Source organism: Dendrobates tinctorius, unplaced genomic scaffold (assembly GCF_039654945.1).
Source record: "Dendrobates tinctorius isolate UK_male_01 unplaced genomic scaffold, ASM3965494v1 ptg000070l, whole genome shotgun sequence".
NCBI classification, from domain to species: domain Eukaryota; kingdom Metazoa; phylum Chordata; class Amphibia; order Anura; family Dendrobatidae; genus Dendrobates; species Dendrobates tinctorius.
In genome coordinates, this window is record NW_027361738.1 from 21,787,978 (window position 1) to 21,806,483 (window position 18,506).

The window sequence follows — 18,506 nt, forward strand, 5'->3', positions numbered from 1 at the left end:
AGTATCTTGAGTGTGCTCGAGAAATATGTCTGTGTTGCCATGGCTGCATATTTCGCTGCTGTTGGACAGCCGCCACACATGGGGGCATTGCCTGACAAACAGGCAATCCCTGTATGTGTTGCGGCTGTCTAACATCCACAAATCATGCAGCCATGAGGAATCAAACATATTACTCTAGCATGTCCATGATACTCGAATAATAGCAGAACATGCTCGGAGAACATAATATCCGAGCATGCACGCTCATCACTAGTGATCATGAGTGACTTCACTGTGCTTGAAAAATATGTTAGAGGTCCCACAGCTGCATGTCTTGCAGCTGTTCGACAGCCACAACACATGCAGGGATTGCCTAAAAACAATAAATCTCTGCATGTCACTCCAAAGTGACACTCGGTTAGCACATGAGCATGCTCGGATATCACCTTAATCGAGCATATTCACTCATCACTAGTGCTAATCCTAAGGTGTGATCTCCGGAGGTCGAAAGCACCTTTGTCTCCTTGAAACAGGACTTCTCTTCAGTTCCAGTGCTCTCATGGGTGTGAGGTGCAGTCAATATTCATTTTCTGTAATAGCGGGCACACGTGAGTGCACAGGCACTGAAGGAAGTCGGCGGCTGTGGCTAACAGTGTGACTGCTAATAAAGAAGATGAATATTAACTGCTCCACACACCAATAGTCCCTCCCCACCTCTCAGTGACAGCATCAGTGCAGACAGGTGGAAGGAATTATGGGCATGGGGAGCAGTGAATATTAATTTTCACACAGCGTGCACAGTGTTAGCCACAGCCACCAGCTCCTGCCTCTAGTGACTCGCTGGGAAAACTCTCATGGTGCTAGCGGGAATGGTACCGAGGTCACGGCAGTTCAGCCCGGCTGGGAATGGAGCCTCACTGACCGGAGGTAAGCTTGATCATGTCACCACTGGCCTCTGAGGCTGCACTCGCAGCAGTTCAGTCACCAGTGGTTTTCAGCCTGGACGGACACATCTTGGCACCATCCAGGTTGAAAACTGGTTATCCCCAAAACATGGATTACAGCGTGGGACAGAACAATGGACAGGTATGGTATATTGTTGTTTTTTATTTTACTTTTATTACAGGAGAACGGGGGCTTCACTGGAATTAGGTGTTTAAATAAAAATGGAAAACTATGTTTAGTCTTATTTCAAATAAAGGACTTTATTCTTGCTATGTCTTTGTTTACCATACAACTATAGGATTAGTAATGGATGGGCGTCTTACAGATGCCTCTCCATTACTAAGCTGTGGGCTTGATGTCACCTGACAATACAAAGGTCACATCAGCCCCACAAATATGAACCCCACTTGCAAGTGGGAAGAGCTGGACAAAGTGCCAGGTAAAGTTTATGCCTCCGATCACAGCTGAGCACTCATGCTGTCTTTTGACAGCGTGGGAACCGCGGCTCTCTGACCGGCCAGGATGATTTCACCACCGATCAGAAGCGGTGTTTGCCGCACTGCCATGCACATGACAGCATGACAAACACCCAGTGTTTGGGCAGCTGAACCCGAACAGTAACACGGACTTCCTGGTGAAGTCTGTGCTCGGTGTCCATGCCCGAACAGTAGGTGTTGGTTATGAATGCCAAACTTTACTGTTTGGGTTCGCCCATCTCTAATCATCACTACAGAATATCGAGCCCAGTAGTCTTCAGATATTTCAGCATGGGCTCTGGCAAATTGTAAGCATGCTTTTTTGCGAATGGACTTTAGAAGAGCTTCCTTCGTGGACGACACCCATGCATGCTGTTCCACTGCAGTGCATGCTGTATTGTGTCAAGGGAAAACACTCCTTCCGGTTTGGCTTTCTTCTTATTTTCTAAATGCAGTGAACATTTTTGTCAATTTACTTCAACCCTTCTCATCAGAAGATGCTCCTGTTTAGGTGTTAAGTTTCATGGTTGGCTTGGGTGTCTCTGTTAGATGGTTGCAATTCCAACTGATTTAAATTTTTGTATCACTTTTGTTACAGTATTCTGACTGATAAGTAAAGCTTTGATTATCTCCTTGTAGCCTTCACCTCTTGTGCAAATAAATTATTTTGTTTCTTTGGTCTTGTGACATTTCTCCTGCATGTGGTACCATTGGTGACAGCATAAAATCGGAAAGGGTTTTATTTGTTAAGTAACATCATTTTATTGTCAACTATGTGCTGGAAACCTATTTAATGAATAATCACATGATTTGAGGGTCACAGGTTTTGAACAGCTCGAAATCAATTGTGTCCTTAATACACACCATACTCGTACCTGTCATGGAGGATGTGCTGCAGCAGGGATTAGTCTCCATCTCCTTGCGACCACTTATTTTTGCTTGATGTCTCACTTGACACAGCATTAGCCCCTGGTTTAATAACTTGAATTGTAATGACAGGTTTTCATTGAAGGGAATCTGTCACCAGTTTTTTGGCCTATCAACTAAAAATATAATCTAATAATCTAATAGAGTGTGAGCTATACATTCCCCAACTACTTGTGAAACCCCCTGACTCCCCATGAATCCCCCATAAAAACATTTCATATTGCTCACACGCGGTATGGTAATATCCTTGATCCAGTCCGTTGGGCATTGGTTCTGGTCCCTATCTCCACCCCAATTTGGCGTGCTGTACGCATTCCCGCATTCCATTCTGTGAATAGCGTTGTCCCCGTACAGGTCCCGAGCGTGTGTATTCAAATTGCCTCCCGCGCATGCGCAGTATGCTTTGCCCAACTGCAGGCAAAGCATTAAAAAGGTAGTAAGGGCATCACTGTCAAGGATTGGGAACAGTTTAAAGTGAAATGGCTAAAACTGTCATAAAGAAGAAATGTATGATGAAACAAGGATAGTCAAGAAACAGTCCAGATTCAGTACACATCAGCAGGATAAACAAGAATGATTTGGTTTATGCCATAATGCTGAGCCATTGAATCAATCTAACTCAGTACACAGATCAGCAGCAGTAGTTTGGAGTTTAGGATGCGATGAACAAGGTTAAGTACTAAGGCACAAGATTCATTAAAAATGGGACATGACTTTTATGAATGTGTGTTAAAAAAATTAAATGAAACAAAATGTGCCAAAAAAATATCATAAAACAAAGGAAATATTCCTCCTAATGTTTGTTAGTTAGGGTATGTGCACACGCTGCAGATTTTGATGCGATTCCACAGTGCTTTTGGACTCGCGGAATTGCATCAAATCCCCGTATGTGTGGGAGCTGTCTAACATCCACAAATTATGCAACCATGAGGAATCAAACATATTACTCGAGCATGTCCATGATACTCGAATAACAGCAGAATATGCTCGGAGAACATGATATCCGAGCATGCTCGCTCATCACTAGTGATCATGAGTGACTTCACTGTGCTTGAAAAATGTTAGAGTTCCCACAGCTGCATGTCTCTCAGCTGTTCGACAGCCACAACAGATGCAGGGATTTCCTAACAAACAATAAATCCCTGCATGTCATTCCAAAGTGACTATCGGTTAGCACATGAGCATGCTCTGATAACACCTTAATCGAGCACATTCACTCATCACTAGTGTAATCCTAAGGTGTGATCTCCGGAGGCCGAATGCACCTTTGTCTCCCTGAAACAGGCCTTCTCTTCAGCTCCAGTGTTCCCACGGGTGTGGCGTGCAGTTAATATTCATTCTCTGTAATAGCGGGCACACGTGATTGTCCAGCCACTGCAGGAAGTCGGGGGCTGTGGCTAACAGTATGCCTGCTATTAAAGAAGATGAAGATTAACTGCTCCACATGCCCATAGTCCCTCCCACCTCTCGACGACGGCTTCAGTGCAGACAGATGGAAGGAATTATGGGCATGGGGAGCAGTGAATATTACGGTAATTTTCTTTAACAGCGTGCACAGTGTTAGCCACAGCCACCAGCTCCGGCCTCCAGTGACTCGCTAGTCCCCCACTAGCACTGTGAGAAAAACTCTCATGGTGCTAGCGGGAATGGCACTGAGGTCACGGCAGTTCAGCCTGGCTGGGAATGGAGCCTCACTGACCGGAGGTAAACTCGATGATGTCACCACTGGCCTGTGAGGCTGCGCTCGCAGCAGTTCAGTCATCAGTGGTTTTCAGCCTGGACGGACGCATCTTGGCACCATCCAGGTTGAAAATTGTTTATCCCCCAGACATGGATTACGGCGTGGGACAGAACAACGGACAGGTATGGCATATTGGGACAAAAAGAAAACCCTTACAATACATTCTAGTTCATACTGTGCCAGTGCACATAAATGCCCCAAATTTTTAAAGGTAGGAACGACTCAAAGAAACTTGTATAACAAAGGAGAACTTGAGTCCAAAACTACATACAAATTAGCATCTTTATTATTGAGAAAGGCAAACAACAGGGAGCAGAAGCAGTGAAAGCACTTGATTAAAATCAGGTATACAAAACCAGTGTCATTAGTAGCCGGATACAAAAGAAAAAACCCTTTAAGCAGTAGAGCCCATGGTATAGCAGGGTATGTTCCCACCAAAAATATCACACTTATAGTACTGGCAATAAGCAGTATATGCTATGAGAAAGAAACTCTCTAACATTCAATAACTGTAGTCACCTGGAAATATAATAATCCTAGATAGTAAGGTAAATGAATGAAGAGAAGCTACCTAATCAAATCATGCACATTTGCCTAGTATAATTGTCATATGCAAGGTTATAACATACCATCATGTCAGCCAAACGGGGTACTGCTGTCAGGGAGACCCCAACGCGCGTTTCGCGGTAACAGCCGCTTCTTCGGCTGACAATTCAAATTGCCTCCCGGGCATGCGCAGTATGCTTTGCCCAACTGCAGGCAAAGCATTAGTAAGATAGTAAGGGCATCACTATCAAGGATTGGGAACAGGTTAAAGTGAAATGGCTAAAACTGTCATGAAGAAGAAATGTATGGTGAAACAAGGATAGTAAAGAAACAGTCCAGATTCAGTACACATCAGCAGGATAAACAAGAATGATTTGTTTTATGCCATAATGCTGAGCCATTGAAGCAATCTCACTCAGTACACAGATCAGTAGCAGTAGTTTGGAGTTTAGGATGCAATGAAAAAGGTTAAGGACTAAGGTACAAGATTCATTAAAAATGGAACACGACTTTTATGAATCTTTGTAAAAAAAAAATTGAAATGAAACAAAATGTGCCAAAAAATATCATAAAACAAAGGAAAGATTCCTCCTAATGTTTATTGGTTTAGGGTATGTACACACGTTGCAGATTTTGATGCGTTTCCGCAGCGTTTTTGGACGCGCTGAATTGCATCAAATCCGCAGTGCAGAGTGCACTCAATGTTAACCAACAGGAAATCCAAAAACACTGTGCACATGCTGGGGAAAAATCTGCTCGGAATCGCATTTTATTTTCCGTAGCATGTCAATTCTTTTTGCGGATCTGCAGCGTTTCTGCACCCATTGACCTCCATTGATTTTGTCCAATCCGCAGCAAAACCGCGGATGGAAAAAAACGCTGCAGATCGGGAAGAGGGAAGTGTGTGGGCGGAGTGTGGACGGAGTGTGGGTGGTGACTGTGTGCGTTTTTATGTGTGTGCCGGTGTCTGCGAGGGCCTGCCGTGGCTGTGCGGGAGGTCTGCGGGGCTGTGCAGGGGTCTGCCGGGGCTGTGTGGGACTACAAGTCCCATCCGGCTATGCCTGCTGCAGTGACAGTGAGTGACACATTAGCCAATAATGGGACAATAGTAGTCCCATCATCCAGCTAATGTGTTGAATGTAAAAAAAAAAAAATACATACACACATATATAGTTCATACTCACCATCTACACCTAATCTCCGAAGCCCTCGCTCACCTGCAAAAAAAATTAAAAAAATAAACAACAATATACTCCCTGTGTCCGTGTCCAACGTAATTCCATTAATAATGATTGTCCAACGAGGATCTACCGTGAGGAGCTGTCACAACAGCTGATTTAACCGCTCTCCAGAGGCTCTGATGATACAATGACGGAGATAATCCTCCGCATTGTATCACTCCGCCGACAGGTCACCTGAGTTCACCTGTCAGTTTGCAGCACTTCACCATCACAGTATAAAGTAGCACCCTTAGTCAAAATTACTGTTATTGTGAACAGTTAAGCAAGTTGAAGATTAAATGATCTCCAAAAGGCCTAAAATTAAAGATGACACATTTAATTTGTATTTTTTGAAAAAAAATGTAGTTTCATCTTTTAAATTTTAAAAATTACAAATAGGAAAATGAGCTGATGCAATAGTTTGAGCAACCTAGGAGATTTTTGTGCTCAGATAACTTTGACCAAGGTTTCAGACCTTAATTAGCCTTTTAATGTTACGGCTTGTTGACTATCATCCTTAGGAAAGGTCAGGTGATGTAAATTTCCAGCTCTATAGAAACCCAGCTTCCTCTAAACTTGTGCCAAAAAACAGCAGCCATGGGTTATTTTAACCCCTTCACGACCCAGCCTATTTTGACCTTAATGACCTAGCCATTTTTTGCAATTCTGACCAGTGTCCCTTTATGAGGTAATAACTCAGGAACACTTCAACGGATCATAGTGATTCTGAGAAAAAATTTTCGTGACATATTGGGCTTCATGTTAGTGGTAAATTTAGGTCGATAATTTTTGCGTTTATTTGTGAAAAAAATCATAAATTTGGAGAAAATTTTTCAATTTTTCAATTTTCAAATTTTGAATTTTAATTCTGTTATACCAGAGAGTTATGTGACACAAAATAGTTCATAAATAACATTTCCCACATACTGTATCTACTTTACATCAGCACAATTTTTGGAAAAAACTTTTTTTTGTTACGAAGTTATAAGGGTTCAAAGTTTATCAGCAATTTCTCATTTTTCCTGGAAAAATTACAAAACCATTTTTTTAATGACCACATCACATTTGAAGTCCCTTTGAGGGGCCTATATGACAGAAAACACCCAAAAGTGACACCATTCCAAAAACTGCACCCCTCAAGCTTACCAAAATTACATTCAAGAAGATTATTAACCCTTCAGGTGCTTCACAGGACCTAAAGCAACGTGGAAGGAAAAAATGTACATTTTAATTTTTCCAATAAAAATGTTCTTTTAGCCTGTTTTTTAATTTTCACATGGGCAACAGGATTAAATGGATCCTAAAATTTGTTGGACAATTTCTTCTGAGCACGCAGATACCTCATATGTGGTCATAAACCACTGTTTGGGCACACGGCAGGGTTCAGAAGGGAAAGAGCGCCATTTGACTTTTTGAATGGAAAATTAGCTGCAATCGTTAGCGGACACCATGTCACATATGGAAAGTATGTAGTGTATGTGAGGCTGGTGTGGCGTAGTGTACGTCAGGTTGTTGTTTGTGGTGTAGTATACACCACACACACACACCATCCTGACATACACCACACACCAACCTGACATACACTACGTCAGGTTGGTGTGTGGTGTAGTGTACATCAGGTTGGTGTGCGGTGTGGTATAGTGTAGTGTATGTCAGGTTGGTGTGTGTTGTGGTGTAGGGAACGTCAGGTTGGTGTGTGTGGTGTAGTATACACCACACACAACAACCTGATGTACACTACAACACACACCAACCTGACGTACACTATACCACACCACACACCAACCTGATGTACTGTATGTCACATTGGTGTGGTGTAGTGTATGTCAGGTTGGTGTGTGTGGTTTAGTGTACGTCAGGTTGGTGTGTGTGGTGTTGTGTATGTCAGGCTGGTGTGGGCGAGTTCTGTAGGGGAATGTCGGGATGTGTTTAGTCCACGAACGTGTGGTGAATTCTGAAGCATTCATTCAAACACAGTCTAGGTTTGTCAGGACACGTTTCAGATTGGAAACAAGTTACCTTTCTTATCTCAACTTTATAGCATACACGGCACTTTTTTTTGCTCTCCTCTCACGGGGAAAATGCTCTTGTACCATACGGGAAACTTGAGTTCCAGGGATGCTCGGGCCCACTCCTTCCTCGTCTCCAAACATCAGGGCCTTTATCACTGCCTCCTCGAACTGCAGGAAGGTGTTGTTGGTCTTGCCTGCACATCGTGATAGCATGTATGCTTTATACAGTGCCATTTGTACGATGTGCACAGCCATTTTTTTATACCACACATTCGCCTTCCACATGGCACTATAGGGCTGGAGGACTTGATCAGAAAGATCAACTCCCCCCATGTGTCTGTTGTACCCCATGGTACAGTCCAGTTTGTGGACCTGTGCTGGGGTACCTCTAACGGTGGTGACAGTGATGCCGGTACCATGGATTGTTGTCAAGAAAAAGACATTCCTTTTGTCTTTGAACGTGACCACAATCATTTTGCCACTACACTGGGCTCGGCTCTCACCCTTTGGGAGAGGCTGCTCAATTAGTGACAAAGGGAGACCCCTCTGGTTTCTGCGCACAGTACCCCAAGCTGCGGTAACTCTGGCAGAGAGAGACTGAAAGAGTGGGATGCTTGTATAAAAGTTATCAACATACAGATGGTAACCTTTATAAAGAAGTGGGTGGACCAAATCCCACACTATTTTCCCACTCACCCCCAGAGCAGGTGGGCATTCTGGGGGCTGGATCCTGCTATCCTTCCCTTTATAAACTCTAAAGCTGTGAGTGTACCCTGATGTACTTTCACACAGCTTATAGTGTTTTATCCCGTACCTCACCTTCTTACAGGGCAAGTACTGAGGGAATTGAAGTCTCCTTTTGAAGTGGATGAGGGATTCATCCACACAAATTTCCCTTTGAGGAATGTACACTTCAGCAAACTTGTTGCTAAAGTGTTCGATGACCTGACAAATTTTGAACAGCCTATCAAAATTCGGGTCATCACGGGGAAGGCTGTCAGTATTGTCCCTAAAATGGAGAAACTTATGAATCACCTCAAAACGGTTGCAAAACATAACCATGCCAAATATTGAAGTTTGATATAAAATATCAATTTTCAGGCATGGGGGTCAGAAAGGGGCACTAGTGCTAGGATGGGTGTGACTAACACTAGGTTGGGGGTTGCTCACACTTGGCTGTGGGTCTTCTCCTCCAGCCTCTGGCTCTTCTTCCCGTCTTCATAGTAGCGCGTCTGTGTCAGGAGGAGGAATAGAGAAAAGTGGGGTCCTCTCCCTCACTATCAGTTTTGGAGGCAATAATGGCATATGCCTCCTCATCTGAGTATACCCTTTGAGACTGGAATGAGCGGGACAAGCGAGACAGGGGGGCTATCAGGTGCGGGGGGCAGAAGGGGGCTGAGGAAATGCAGGAGCTGGCAGCAGCAGCAGCAGGGGGGTGATCACTGGGGCAGGGGGGTAATCACTGGGGCAGGGGGTGATCACTGGGGCAGGGGGGTGATCACCGGGGGCAGGAGGGGGCTGTCAGGCATGGGGGGGCAGGGGGGGCTGAGGAGATGCAGGCAGCCGGCATCAGGTGATCACTGGGGAAGGGGGGCAGGGGGTGATCGCCAGGGTGGGGGAGGGAGCTGAGGTCAGGGGGGTGGAATCGGATGGCGGAGGAACGGAGAGCAGCAGAGAGGAGTACTGGATGGCAGGCGGCAGCAGCAGGGCAGCAGGCAGAGACCTCGCTCTTCAGCTTCCATGGATGGTATGAAGCTGAAGAGCAAGGGCAGCCATAGTTCACTCCGCCCCCTGGGGTCAAGTATAGTGCCTGGCTTACCTGCAGGTCGGGTGACATTTCTGTGACCCTGGTCACCCAACCGGCAGGAATGCGATCCCGCCATGACGTCTATGTGGCATCACAGGTCGAGAAAGCACCTTTTTTCATGACACCTACGTGGCATCACAGGTTGGAAAGAGATTAAGCAGCTGAATACCATTTTGAAAATGAAAATGGTGGAGGCCCACAAAGCAGGAAAAGACTATAAAAAGATTGCAAATGTTTTCAAGTTGTCATTTCCTAAGGTCGAAATGTAATTAAGAAATGGCAGTTAACAGGAACAGTGGAGGTCAAGATAAAGTCTGGAAGACAAAGCAAAATTTGAGTGAGAGCTGCTTGAAAGATTGCTAGAGGGCAAATCAGAACCCCAACTTGACTGCAAAAAGACCTTCAGAAAGTTGTAACAAACTCTGGACTTCTGGTACATTGTTCCACATTCTTCTACTGTTCAGAAACACCTCGTATTGCCTTCATGGAAGAGTCATCAGCAAAAAACCTCTCCTGCGTCCTTCTCATAAATTTAGCATCAGAAGTATGCAAAAGAACATCTAACCAACCCTGATGCATTTTGGAACCAAGTCCTGTGGACCATTGAGGTTAAAATAGAACTGTTTGGCCACAATGATCAAAGCTATGTGTGGAGAAAAAAGGGCAGGAAAATTTCAGGAAAAGAACTTATCTCCGACCATGAAGCTTTTGGGTGGATCCATCATGTGTTGGGGCTGTGTTACAGTCAAAGGCAAGGGGAACATTTCACTGGTAGAGGGAAGAATAAATTCATTGAAATTTCAACAAATTCTTGATGCAAACATAGTAATGAAAAATGGTCCTAAGAGACATGTCTAAATACACAATATCCTGCCTCAAAAGGCACAAGCTAAAGGTTGAAATACTCTTGGCTGGCTACAAAAAGCATTTACAAGCTGTGATACTTTCAAAAGGGGGTGCTACTGGGTACTAACCATGCAGGATGCCTAAACTTTGCATTGGCCCATTTTCCTTTTTATAAATTTTAAAATGAAAAAGATGAATATATATATATATTTGCCTAAAATACAAAGGAAGCATCTTTAACTTTAGGCCTTTTAGAGATCATTTTAACTATAACTTGCTTAAATGGTCACAATAACAGTAATTTTGACCAGGGATGCACAAACTTTTACATGCCACTGTAATTCTGAATAAACTAGAATTAAAAGATACTATAAATGTTTTCTCACATAATGTATTTTTCAGGGTTTCATGCTTGGAAAGTCTGGGGAAAGTCTAGCAATGAGGCTCAGATCTTTGTCATTTAAGGCACTTCTTCGACAGGTAACGTAGTTGTTTCTATGCTTCTTCTTGATAATAAATATTAGATTCTGAATATTACTATGGTGCTACACAGGTTCTTTATATAACTTATGATATTTTTGCCAATTTGTCAGTGTGTATGATTTATTTAATGGCCAGAATAGTGCACTTTGTAGCCCTTTTATTCCAATAAAAATTACTCGAGTCCCAACAAAAACTTAATGGATCCTTGTAAGTCAGGAGGCATCATTATCAATTTGCTCCATGTTGAGCAAAAGCTATTATGAGAGATCGTTGGTTAGTATATATTTTTAACAGAAACATTTTTTTGCCTGCAGTGTTTCATAGAGGCAAGGTTCATTGCAGATATTTCCAGGTAGGGTTAACATCAGTGTGTGGTGGGTCCTAGAACTCTGAGTATATTTTTGCCCTTGAGGACACAGGGATAAGACTATACTAGAGAGAAAGTAGAGATAAAAAGCTATTTTAAAGTGCCACTCCATCCTTAAAGGGAATTTGTCAGCAAGATTTTACCCCCAAATCAATTTATATGTGCATTTTGCTATTTCAAAACAAGTCCAGCAATACCTTTACATGGCCAGTCCCTTCGTCTGTTACTCAGAAATCAGCATTTGAATTGATATGCAAGTGATGCTGAAGGACTATGGTAGATCTGGAGCCTCTGTTACTTCAGCTCTATTCCCCGCCCAGCATCCCCTCTTCCTGCTTGACTGACAGTCTGTCACGGGGCAGTTGGGGGAAAAGAGGAGACGTGGAACCTGGGCCCCTGAACTGCCCGTCAGGCTAAGGGGATGTCCTGACTCTCCTTAACTTGGGGGTACACTTGATGGTAGTGAGGCCCAAGTCTCCGACCTGTCCCTATCTCCTGTTTAGCCCTGAACTAAACCCCCAACCCCAGGAGGTGAGACAGGGAAAACGTGTACTGCACCAAATAACAAACAAGGAAAGATACAAAAGACACCTAAGGGCAAAATAAACTAAAAAACAAGACTTAGCATCTCTCTGCTGCTAATGCTCCGAGCAGCAGAGTAAGGCACCAGAACAAGGGGATAGCTGGAGCTCCACTGCAACACAGCATGCTCCTGAGTCCAGTTTGGTTGGTTTCCAAATGAATAATATCACCAACCGTGAGTGCAGCACCTGATGACCCTTTATAGGAAGGAGGGAGTGGTCACACCTGCTGACTGATTAAACATGTAGTAACACCAGCGGCCACCGGGGGGGAAACCCAGCAGCAGACTCGCTAAACTTATAGTAACACCAGCGGCCACCGGGGGCAAAAACCCATATTAACCCCCGAGGGCCAGAAAGGAAAAAGGTTTATATAAGAGAGTCCAGACTTTGACACAGATCCAAAAATGGATCGTGACACAGTCTTTATGCTGCATGACTGCAGACGAAGGATCCATCTGTCAATATAAATTCATATTTATTGGAATTCATAGCAATTCAAATGCTGAATTCCCAGTAATGGAGGAATGGACTAGCCGTGTAAAGGCATTGCTGGACTTGTCTTTGAAAAAGCTACATGTGTATATAGATAGTTTAGGTTCTGAAATCCTGCTAACAGATCCCATTTAAAGTATTATTTTTATAATTGAAAATTATAATCCCATCAGTAGGAGCCTAGCCTCTCTGAAATTTCCACCATCTGAATTTTCCATCATTACCAATCCATAGGATGTGCTGCCACCCCTTCATTCCAACAGTGTATATCAGAGTCCTGTTCAGGATTGGCTGGGGTCCCAGGGGTTGGACTCCTGTTGATCACCTGTCATTTAAATTTCAATGTTGGGGAAAAATTTTTAATCTAAAAATCCAGTAAAAGCACCAAACACCAAAGATTTACTTACCTTTAAACTGCTAAACTTCCAGATCTTTGTGGGATTTTTTTTTTAAGGAGAGCTTTTGCATCCTTAAAACTCAGAAAATATCATATTGAAGAGCATTTAATAATATACTATCCTTTTCACTTTCCACCAATAGGATATGGCCTATTTTGATGAACAAAAAAATTCTGTTGGAGTCCTTCTCACAAGACTTTCAATGAATGCCTCTCAGATTACAGGGGTAAGTATGAAAGCAAGAGTCTATAATCAGATTTCACAATACAAACCATACATTATTTTACAGCTCACTTAGACTCTTATGAGGCTGGTGTACTTACTTTGAAAGTCAATGCAAAACTGGAGCTTGTATATGCCTATTTGAAGATTTTCCTGGTTAATATTAACCCCTTAACGACCGCCGATACGCCTTTTAACGATGGCAGTTAAGAGTACCTAAACCACAGCACCACTTTTTAATGGGGCTGAGGAATAAGGTTGTACCACCCCCCAGATTCAGAATTTCTCCAGGATCCTGGCTACCGGGGGTAGCTGAGACCCCAGAGAACATGATTTGGGTTGGTTTTTACCGACCCTGGCGTTGCTATCACCGTTATTTACGGCATAACGGCGTCCACAAAATAAAGTCTTATTTTCCATTTAATTTCTCTCTCCTCTGATGTGATCACACATCAGAGAAGAGAGGAATAGGGTCCTCTCGATCCCCTTGGTACCTCTGTTGTCCCTGCAACCCCCCCCCCCGTGAAGTCTCCCGGGCCGCCAGCGTCTTCATCTGGAAAGTAAATGCGCCCACCGAGATCGGCCGGCTGGCACCCGGCAGCAATAGGAAATTATTCTAATTGGTTAATTTTGATCACAATGATAGACCCTATCACAGTGATCGAAATGAAAAAGGGTACATCAAACCCTATCACCCCCTTAGTTAGAAAAAAAATAGTAAAATAAAGTAAAAATGTACTTATTTCCATTTTACCATTAGGGTTAGAGTTGGGCTAAAGTGAGTTGGGCTAAAGTGAGTTGGGATAAAGTAACTTAGTATCATAGTAACATGGTTAGCAAGGCCGAAAAAAGACATTTGTCCATCCAGCCTATATTCCATCAGAATAAATCCCCAGATCTACGTCCTTCTAAAGAACCTAATAACTGTTAGATACAATATTGCTATGCTCCAGGAAGACATCCAGGCCTCTCTTGAACCACCTCAACTGAGCTCACCATCACCACCTCCTCAGGCAAGGAATTCCAGAGTCTCACTGCCCTAACAGTAAAAAATCCTCTTTAATGTTGATGGAAAAACCTTCTCTCCTCCAGATGCAGAGAATGCTCCCTTGTGACCGTCACCTTCCTTGGTATAAACAGATCCTCGGAGAGATATTTGTATTGTCCCCTTATATACTTATACATGGTTATTAGATCGCCCCTCAGTCGTCTCTTTTTTCCAGACTAAATAAGCCTAATTTTGCTAATCTTTCTGGGTATTGCAGTTCCCCCATCCCCTTTATTAATTTTGTTGCCCTCCTTTGTGCCCAAAACTGTACACAGTACTCCATGTGCGGTCTAACCAGGGATTTATACAGATGTAGTATAATGCTCTCATCATGTGTATCCAGACCTCTTTTAACATTTTAATACACCCCATGATCCTGTTTGCCTTGGCAGGCGCTGCCTGGCACTGGCTGCTCCTGGTAAGTTTGTCATTAACTAGGATCCCTAAGTCCTTCTCCATGTCAGATTTACCCAGTGGTTTCCTATTCAGTTTGTCATGGTGATATTCATTCCTTATTCTCATGTGTATAACCTTACATTTATCAATGTTAAACCGCATCTGCCACCTTTTGACCCACGTTTCCAACTTATCCAGATCCATCTATAGCAGAATACGATCTTCTCTTGTATTGACTGCTTTACATAGTTTTGTGTTATGAATGGGAAACCGAGGAGGAAAAACAAAACAACAAGCTAAGTCTCAGAAAACCAGAGAAGTTGGTAACTATGCAGATTGCAGATCCCTGATCTTAACCGCACAACTACAAGCAGTCGTGGAGCGTTCCTACGATGGTCCTAGACGCCTCGTCACAACCGGAGAACTACGTAAGCCTAAAGCAGGAAAAGAGGAAAACTAACTGCCCCAGAGCAGACCCCAAAGGAAAGACAGCCCCCCACATGTATTGACGGTGAATCAAGATGAAAATACAAACAAAGGCAGGAAAATAGGCTGAGCAAACGATGGGGCCCGGCTAACTAAAAAGGACAGAAAAGGAAAGATACTGTCTGCAATCTGCCAAAAACAACCTACAAAAATATTGTCCAACAATTCTGATAGCAAAATTAACCCTGAAGTCACTAGACTTCTAAACCTATATCAGCACTCTGAAATATTCTGAGACAGAGCAAAAAAGAGGCCTATCTAATAAGGGACAAAAAGCAGATTGGCAAATACTGAATAATAGGAGTGGAATTTCAGCATAGCTCCAGCAGGGGCAGGCTGATTACACAACAAACTGAATTGATCAACAAGCGCAAGTGTGAACAATAGCAAAAAACAAACTTAACTTGAGAAGACTGGAAGAGAGCTGAAGTCCAGGACCAGAGAAGCAGACTGAATCACCAACACCCAGATAGGGCGTCGGCTGTCTTATATCCAGTCTGATACTCCAGAGATCCAATCGTTATCTTCCTCATCAGGTGGCAGATCACTACCACTTAAACCAACCACACTACCTCCTGTCACCACCAGAGGGAGAATGGAAGGGGAACTCTCAACTGGTGGAGCAGAAAATGAGTTCATGACAGTTTTGTATCATCTGCAAATATCAATATTTTACTGTGTAAACCTTCTACCAGATCGTTAATAAATATGTTGAAGAGAATAGGTCCCAAAACCGACCCCTGCGGTACTCCACTTGTCATAGTGACTCAGTTAGAGAATATACCATTTATAACCACCCTCTGCTTTCTATCACTAAGCCAGTTACTTACCCATTTACAAACATTTTCCCCCAGACTCAGCATTCTCATTTTGTGTACCAACCTCTTTTGTGGCATGGTATCAACCGGTTTGGAAAAATCAAGATTTTTCCACGTCCAGTGACTCACCTTGGTCCAGACTATAGCTTACCTCTTCAAAAAACTGATTAGATTAGTTTGACAGGAGCGATTCCTCATAAATCCATGCTGATATGGAGTTAAACAGTTATTCTCATTGAGATAATCAAGAATAACATCCCTCTGAAACCCTTCAAATATTTTACCAACAATCGAGGTTACACTTCCTGGCCTATAATTTCCAGGTTCACTTTTAGAGCCCTTTTTGAATATTGGTATCACATTTGCTATGCCCCAGTCCTGTGGAACAGACCCCGTCGCTATATAAGAAATAATGGTTTGTCTATTACATTACTCAGTTCTCTTAGTACCCATGGGTGTATGCCATCCGGACCTGGAGATTTATCTATTTTAATCTTATTTAGCGGGTTTCACACCTCTTCTTGAGTTAGATTGGTGACCCTTAATATAGGGTTTTCTTTGTCTCTTGGCATTTCACCTAGCATTTCATTTTCCACTGTGAATACCGTGTAGAAGAAGGTGTTTAACATATTAGCTTTTTCCTTGTCATCTACAACCATTCTTTCCTCACAATTTTTAAAGGGGCCTATAAGATTTGTTATTCTGTCAGGTCTACTAGATAGTATTAGCTCTAAATGTGCTGCTCCATTGGTTGGATTCTGCATCAATTGTGAAAGATAATTTTTCTTGGTTATTAGCAGAAACCTGTTGCCTTTATGGGTTTTGCAGGTCTCTGTTTTCCAGTTAATATCCGGGTAGTTAAAGTCCCCCATACCAAAGACCTCATTATGGGTTGCAGCTTCATCTATCTGCCTTAGTATTAGACTTTCCATGATTTCTGTTATATTTGGGGGATTGTAACAGACCCCAATGAGAATTTTGTTACTATTTTCCCTCCATATATTTTGACCCATATGGACTCGACATCCTCATTCCCTTTGCTAATATCCTCCCTTGAAGTGCACTTTAGACAAGACTTTACATAAAGACAAACCCTTCCTCCTCTCCGATTTTTACGATCCTTTCTTAACAGACTGTAACCTTGTAAGTTAACTGCCCAGTCATAGCTTTCATCTATCCATGTCTCGGTTATTCCTAATATGTCATAGTTACCTGTAGATATTTCTGCTTCTAGTTCTTCCATCTTGCTTGTCAGGCTTCTGGCGTTTGCAAGCATGCAGTTTAGAGGATTTTGTTTTGTTCCAATCTCCTCCCTGTAGATTGTTTTAGAAATTTTCTTACCTCCTTTCCGAGTGAATTGGGTTAAAGTGAATTGGGCTACAGTTAGGGTTAGGGTTTGGGCTAAAGTTAGGGTTAGGGCTAAAGTTAGTGATAGTGTTGGGGCTAAAATTAAGGTTAGGGTTGTGGCTAAAGTTGGGTTTGGGGCTAAGGTTGGGATTAGGGTTAGGTTTGTGGTTAGAGTTAAGTTAGAGTTGGGATTAGGGTTAGGAGTGTGTTGGGGTTAGGGTTGTGGTTAGGGATATGAATATGGCTGGGATTAGGGTTAGTGGTGTGTTGTGGTTATGGTTGGAGTTAGAATTGGGGGGTTTCCACTGTTTAGGCACATTAGGGGTCTCGAAACGCAACATGGCGCCACCATTGATTCCAGCCAATTGTGAGTTCAAAAAGTCAAATGGTGCTCCCTCCCTTCTGAGCCCTGCCATGCACCCAAACAGTGGCTTTCCCACCCATATGGGGTATTGTCATACTCAGGAGAAATTGCACACCAAATTTTGTGGTCTATTTTTTCCTGATACCCTTGCGAAAATAAAAAAAATTGGTTCCAAAGTAATTTTTTTTGTGAAAAAAGTAAAATGTTCATTTTTTCCTTCATCGTTGCTTTAGTTCTCGTGAAGCACCTGAAGGGTTAATAAACTTCTTGAATAAGGTTTTGCGCACCTTGAGGGATGCAGTTTTTAGAATGGTGTCACTTTTGGGTATTTTCTGTTACATTGACTCCCCAAACTCACTTCAAATGTGAGGTGGTCTCTAAAAAAAATAGTTTTGTAAATTTTGTTGGAAAAATAAGAAATCGCTTGTCAACTTTTAACCCTTATAACGTCCTAACAAAAAAAAATATTTTTCCAAAATTGTGCTGATGTAAAGTTGACATGTGGGAAATATTATTTATTAACTATTTTGTGTGACACCGCTCTCTGATTTATGGGTTCAAAAATTAAAAGTTTGAAAATTGCAAAATTTTCAAAATTTTTGCCAAATTTCCATTTTTTTCATAAATAAATGCAAGTTATATCAAAGAAATTTTACCACTGACATGAAGTGCAATATGTCTCGAAAAAAACATTCTCAGAATCAGTGTAATCCGTTGTAGCGTTCCAAAGTTGTAACCTCATAAAGTGACAGTGGTCAGAATGGTAAAAATTGGCTTGGTCATTACGGTAAGTACCAAATTGGCTATGTCACTAAGGCGTTAAGGTGAGTCCAGCTTTAGATTGATTCTTAACATGCTCATTTTAATTTTACAGCTACTTTGATGTGATTTTTACAACTAAATGCACCTGCTTTATAAGGTTGAAGAAAACATGCTTATAAAAAGGGTGGTCCACTATTTTAATTTTAACTACTTCTGGACCCCCTTACCCTCCTCATAGAC

The 18,506-nt window shown here is 42.5% G+C and overlaps 1 protein-coding gene across 6 annotated transcripts in view; it reads left to right on the plus strand.

Annotated features, from left to right (window-relative positions):
* LOC141095453 (ATP-dependent translocase ABCB1-like) overlaps positions 1-18,506 on the plus strand; it is a 724,951-nt gene that overhangs the window by 503,922 nt on the left and 202,523 nt on the right. For all 6 annotated transcript variants that reach the window (XM_073581452.1, XM_073581451.1, XM_073581456.1 and 3 more), the window contains 2 exons: positions 10,902-10,979; positions 12,966-13,049. In XM_073581452.1, the coding sequence (XP_073437553.1) occupies positions 10,902-10,979; positions 12,966-13,049 (162 nt within the window). The remainder of the gene's footprint in view (positions 1-10,901; positions 10,980-12,965; positions 13,050-18,506) is intronic.